This window comes from Diadema antillarum, unplaced genomic scaffold, assembly GCF_040938485.1.
Source record: "Diadema antillarum isolate AM-2024a unplaced genomic scaffold, OU_Dant_1.0 seq00003053_RagTag, whole genome shotgun sequence".
Lineage (NCBI taxonomy): Eukaryota > Metazoa > Echinodermata > Echinoidea > Diadematoida > Diadematidae > Diadema > Diadema antillarum.
In genome coordinates, this window is record NW_027273643.1 from 10,007 (window position 1) to 16,449 (window position 6,443).

The window sequence follows — 6,443 nt, forward strand, 5'->3', positions numbered from 1 at the left end:
ATGTACATCTTCTTTATTGCACATATTTTATCTGATCTTACATATTTTGCATGTATCTTCTTTGCTTGCATGTTTTGTCATGTATATTATGCTGCATGCTTCATGTTAAGTAACGCCAAGGCTGCCTTTAATTTCTGCCATGATGACTTTAGGTCAAGAATTATTCCCTTGTCACCTCTTATAGCACAATCATTTACATAAAGATGTACAACATCTTTCTAGCATGAATTCTAATCTATTGAAAATTATATGGTCTACAGCTCTCCGTTGTGATGCCTTGTATGAAGAAAGTCTTTCACTGTCACTCCATTTATGGATTTTTTTTTTAAATCCCAAAACTTTGTATCTACCTTCAAAGTAGTTGGTCATTCAAGCTACCAGCTTTTCAGACATATAGCAACCTTCTTGTAATCCAGCTTCATTATCATACTCTAAGCTAGTGATTTGAATGAAATCTTTCAAAAGTTTTTACCACACCAAACTTCTGAAACAGCAAGTGATGATTGAAGTCAAGCCACTAGGGAGGGGTGTGACTTCCAAGCCTGTTAATTTCAGATACGGGTGAATTCCCAGTCAGGTCACCCACATGTAATGGGCAATGTTAGACCTGCCTAAAAAAAAAAATTACATACTTTTGGAAGCATTGAAGCCCATCTATGTAGATGAACAACAGAGTGCATGAGGTCAGACTTGCTAGTGAAGGTTGTGGCTTTCAGGCCTGACCACTTTGGAGGTGGATGACTTTTCACTTAGATCACAAGCTTTAGCGGGTGGTGCTAGAGATTCATAAAAACTCGTGACACTCTCAAGACAATGTGCTATCAACTTTCTCTATAGCTTGGCACGTGTCACAGGACTATGGGAATAACGAGGGGTCGTCATCGTCTTCGACATCATCCTCATCATCATCCTCATCATCATCTTCGACATCTAGTAAGTAGCAACAAGGCGGTGCTCTATGCTTTGTTTCCTGTAGATGCTGTGTTTCCACTCTCTCTGTCTCTCACTTGTCCTGTGTCACACAAAGCATTGTGGGCAGCATCAATATCTGTTAGTGGGACTACATAAATCTTCTTCTCCTTTCTGTCTCAGCTACTGCCTCGCAGTTATTTGGGCATAGATTGTCATCAAATGTTCTGTCCTGTGGTTTTCCTGTGCTTCAGAGCCTTGTGTATGGCAGCTTCCAATCCAAATGCAACTTTTTCTGCAAACTGGCAGATTCATCCATGTTGAAAAGACCATATTTCAAGAAAATCTAGCAAGAGCAAGGGGGAAAAAACAACTTTAAGAAGTGATGTTTTCTTGAGGGAGCTTCAATAGTAGACACAGCTGGTAAGTCAGAGTCTAGGGCATAAAGGTATTTGATCATTCATCTTTTCATGTTTTGCATGGTTATTTTGTGTTACCATGGTGATTTATCCAAAGCTGGTCTCAATTCAGTGAAACAGATTCACACCTTATCTCAAGATTTGCAATTTTCACATCCACTGACAGCAAATTTTGTGATAAATATATAGAGCAAGATTAGTTTGGCTCTGAATGCCTTCATCATTATACACCTGTGACATCAAAGATTTGTGATACACCATCCCAGATGGTATTCTACATTCAAGATAGTAACAAACTGAATGTTTTTACATGCTACCTTAATTACTAGTGAGTTGATCTATCTTGTGCGTAGTGACACATACCATACTGTTATGAGTCTATAGTTGTGTGACGTGAGTCGAGATTCAGAATTAGATGTGCACTTTCGTGGCGCCTGCCCACATTCTTCTGCTCCCGCCAAGGTGTGGACAAAGTCGGAGTGACACCAGGGTTTGAGGACAACTTTGCCGGCATGGTGCTCAACAGCAACGGTGGCATGCTCATTCAAGACGACCATTTCCAGGAGCCAACGAATAGTACATTCTACACCGACCTGGATGGGCACAAATTCCAGGAGACAACATCAAAGTCGTCGTTACTGACGTAAGAAAATTTTGCTTTTCCTCCCATCATGATGATGTTAAGATTTGTTATGGATCTATGAAAGAAGTTATTCATAAATAATTGTTACAATTGTAGCTGTAGGCACTGGATAAAGAGTGTCGAGATTAAGTGATGTATTCAAATTTATGGATATTTTTCCTCTAGAGGAGCAGGTAACAAGCTGTTCCATCTGCCTGTAGATACCAAGTGCATTTTGATACTTGTCATCCAGTTTGCCTGTACAAATATTAGTTTTTGCTATATCATCAGGTGAGAATGAGAAGTATGTTCAGTCGCCACTAAACCAATTGGCCCGAATTCACGAAGGTGGTACAAATTGTTGTTCTTGTTGTTCATTTTCCATCTGTGAAGATGGCTGGATAGCCCATATTCAGCTATACACTAAGCTGGTCTTCCATGGGGTCCAGTTGGATGTGGGGTGGGACCACTTCACCGGGTTAGACACCCTGCTCTTTGCGATGAATGAATGAAGCGGGATCTTTTACGTGCATGAGCTGTGACTCTCTCAAACACGGGACCTCCATTTTATGTCCTATCCGAGGGACAGAGTGTTTTGCCTCTTGCTAGAGGGGACGGTATGTTTACACACAACATTGCTCAGTCCAGACTCGGGTTCGAACCCGGGCCGCGTGATCGTGAGGCAGACGCGCTACCGACTGAGCCAACTCACCGCCCTGAAACCCTGAAACAATGAAACCATGGTTTAAACCATGGACAAAAACCATGGAGCGCCAAGTGTCGCATGGAATATTTCGTTAGCGAAATTATCATTTCGTGGACGGAATGTTCATTTAGTTACAAAATGTTGTCATTTTGTTACAAAATAATCATTTCATCGACGCAATGACTGATTTTGTACCGAAATATTCCATGCGACACTTGAGGCTCCATGGTTTTTGTCCATGATTTAAACCACGGTTTCATTTGTACCACCTTCGTGAATTCGGGCCATTGTGTTTGAGATAACTGAACGCCCTTCTCATTCTCAACCGACGATATGGTGGACAAGAGTGGGGCAAGCTATGTGGTTGTCATGAAGAACCTGTGAAACCTATGAAAGGTACATGTCGGCATCGAATTTGAATTTGGTGGTGAAGTAGTCTTGCTGTGGTGGCAGAACCAGGAGTCCCCAAATGAAGCCATCCCAAGATTCACAGCAGGAGCCACATCTGGTGATTCACATAGAGTATTACAATCTGCATTCATCATGAATCCATTCATACAAATGTAGATATGGGGGGGGGGAGGGAGGGGTTTTGTGGCATGGCAGATTAAAACACTTGACTTTCGGTCCAAGATCCAAATCCCATCTAATGCTTACACATACGTCCTTGAACAAGATATTTATACCCACCATGTCCCTCTCAACCCAGGTATGTGAACAGGTACCTTAAAACGACTAGGGTAGTGATTTAAAAGGCAGGGCCCTCTGATAGAGCAGTGGCAACATGCTACCTTTGATAAAGAAGACCATGCTCATATTTGTCATCACACCCTGTTCACTTGATATACCAGGGTCCCGTTTCATGAAACTTGTTATCAGTGACAACTGCCACATTTCTGTGACAAAGTTGCTCTCAGCCAGTCAGATGCAAGGATTTCAGTAGCTTATACCCTATTCTAACTGGGCTATTTGAGACCAAGTTTTTACGGGGGGGGGGGGGGGGGGGGGGGGGTGGTCAATTTGTAAATTTTGCCTGTACATAGAGCCGGATGTCAACTACAAGATTATATGGTCATACAATAGAAAAAATTTGATTTTATATTTTTTGATAAATTAATTATGCAAATTTACGCATGAAATCATATTTTCACCTATTACTCCATTAAAAAGATTGAAGGATTGCTAAATTTTTATGTCAGAGTTCCTCAAGACACATCGAACAATGTTCTTATAAAAAAATAGCGCAATCAAAATCAGTTTCTTTTGTTCTTTTGTTTTGTATTGTTTTGTTAATTTCTTGTGTATTTTATTGTTTTTTCGACCTTTCCTTTTCTATTGTTTTTTGGCCAAAATTTGTTGCAGGCACTTTTCCAAGCTGATCTACATTAGAATTGATTAATTTCAATGGTTAAAAGTTGAAATAATCTAATTTATATCATTTAAACAAAAAAACACAATTTGCATTGGATTTGCACACAAAATCATGAATTTGAGCTGTTTTTGGGTTGACATGCATATGCAAAACATTGCGTAACTTCAGAACGGTGTACCCGGACATCGCAAATTTGGTCTCAAAATATGCGGGAGACTTCAATGAAAAAAGTCATGAAACGCCACGGCAAAATCTTTGCGCGTTGCGGAATCGTGGCGCGAAATGTTGGGGGGGGGGGTCAATTTGACCCCCCAGTTAGAATAGGGTTAAAACAACTATGACAACTTGTCCGTGATACCAAGTTTTATGAAAAGGGCCCCAGGGCCCCGTTTTATGAAGAGTTATGATTGATTATATAGTTGATTTCTATCATTAGTCTATGGCAGCCTGTGTGTAAGGGAAATTTATTATCAGTTATATCTGTAGATAAAATGGGGCCCTGCTTTAACCCCTTCCCCACCACACCCATGTTACTTCTCCCTCTCTCAATCTCTACCCCAGGAGTTCAAACCCAGAGATAGACAAGCAGGGCTATGCCTCCATCAAACCCTTCAAGCCTGCAGGAATCCGGGAAGAGATTCTGAAGAGGAGAGAGGACGAGTACACCTTTCCTCATGATTTCAGGTAGGTGGTGTGATTCAACAGATCCATGAAGGCCATCGGAGGGAAACAATCCTATTTTCTCTTCAAAGATCAAAAATTTGAAATCTTGAATTCATCTTCTTCCAATTTCAACGACGGAAACATTTTGTAACCTGAAGCTCTTTAGATATTGTGAAACGTGGTAATGTTGCTTGATGGGTTAAATTGACCTATATATTCTATTTCTATGCACAGTCTTTTGCACATTTGACTGAATCTTAACTTCAAAGCTGATTTTCTCAATGCAGTGTGTATTTGGTAGCCACCTTTTCGACTGTTTATCAAATGTTTATGTGGAGGTATTTAAAATTCATGTGAGAGAAATGATACATGTATGTCTTTAGAAAATGTGGGATATGGTCTGGAATGTTCAGAAATGCTGAAAGTACAAGACCTATGCCAGGCTGTTTTATGAATCTGACATGGTAAGAGGCCACATGCATGTTTAATTGTAAACTGCAAATCTCTATCCAGTTAAGCCTTTGTCATCCCCAAAATCATCCTCCTAGGGTGTTTGTCGGCACGTGGAATGTCAACGGCAAGGGGGCGACGGAGGACCTGCGGCATTGGCTGGCTGCCGATCCCCGACCCCCAGACATGTACGCCATCGGGTTCCAGGAGCTGGATCTGAGCAAGGAGGCGTTCCTCTTCAACGACTCCATCAGGGAGGAGGAGTGGCATAAGAGGGTCGTCATGTGCCTCCACCAAGACGGGATCTACGTCAAGGTAATGTCCCCCAAGCTTCCAGCCCCTTGGACAGAACATAAAATTAAGGTCCCATGTGTGAGATCTACAACCCACACTGTCTTGTAAAAGATCTCGCCTTGTTCATTGAGGGGGCAGGGTGTATACTAGCCTGTGGAAGTGGTCCGCCCTAAGTATTGTACGTACATACTATACAACTTGACCCCATGGAAGACCAGCTAGTGCAGCTGAATATGGGCTATCCAGCCATCTTGTCAGAAAGAAAATGACAAGAGAAAAACAAAACAAAACAAAATGAGCCCCTTCTCTATTGACTCTCGGAATTATTACACTTTCAGACCAATACCCTTTTAGTCCATATAAACCTTGTATCCACTTTGATAGTCGTTCCTGAAGAATCAATTATGCATATTACTGTACGCATATGTTTGTACTACATCGTCGTACAGTACATTATCTAATTGAGCTATGCAACACATTGTCGGCTGAGGCATTAACACTGAACAAAATTTAAGTATACCCCTAATGACATTCAATTTGCCAACATTTAGCTACACACGCATTCTGACGCTCACAGATAGAATTAGAATTCACTGTTGCAATGTAACATTTTCTGACGACATAAATACATCTGTAATGAGGCAACAAGCTGTCCGCACACAAAGAAAGAAGGAGTTGTCATCTAGAACAGTTCCTATCCCAATGCGTCAATTTGACATGCAATTTCACTTTCACGATGCTGATGCCATATTCCATATATGGATCATGCTCAATGGTACTTGACCAGGACTAAACCCGAATAAAAACTAACAGTGTTATTTCAAGTGTTATGGTGGTTTTGGTATTCACAACACTCTGCTTGCCATTGCGTTTGTACTGATTTCATTTTGACCTTTCACCTTTGATGGTCCCATCAGATCAAACTGATTCGTCTCGTGGCATGATGCTGCTTGTATTCATTTTGGAGAGGCACTTTCCCTACATTGACGACGTCATCGCAGAAACGGT

The 6,443-nt window shown here is 41.2% G+C and overlaps 1 protein-coding gene across 1 annotated transcript; it reads left to right on the forward strand.

Annotated features, from left to right (window-relative positions):
• The first annotated feature begins 583 nt into the window (after positions 1-583).
• Positions 584-6,379, forward strand: LOC139715194 (type II inositol 1,4,5-trisphosphate 5-phosphatase-like). The gene is made up of 5 exons (XM_071626788.1): positions 584-933; positions 1,791-1,971; positions 4,590-4,712; positions 5,240-5,456; positions 6,353-6,379. Exons 2-5 carry the CDS (start codon positions 1,841-1,843, stop codon positions 6,377-6,379), a joined length of 498 nt encoding a protein of 165 aa, XP_071482889.1. The 5' UTR covers positions 584-933; positions 1,791-1,840.
• The last annotated feature ends 64 nt before the right edge of the window (positions 6,380-6,443 follow it).

Excerpts from the sequence above, each read along its gene's own strand:
- LOC139715194 (XM_071626788.1), top strand. The coding sequence starts at position 1,841 with ATGGTGCTCAACAGCAACGGTGGCATGCTCATTCAAGACGACCATTTC. Across the intron at positions 1,972-4,589 it reads TCAAAGTCGTCGTTACTGAC|GAGTTCAAACCCAGAGATAG; the intron begins GTAAGAAAATTT and ends TCTCTACCCCAG. Across the intron at positions 5,457-6,352 it reads AAGACGGGATCTACGTCAAG|ATCAAACTGATTCGTCTCGT; the intron begins GTAATGTCCCCC and ends TGGTCCCATCAG.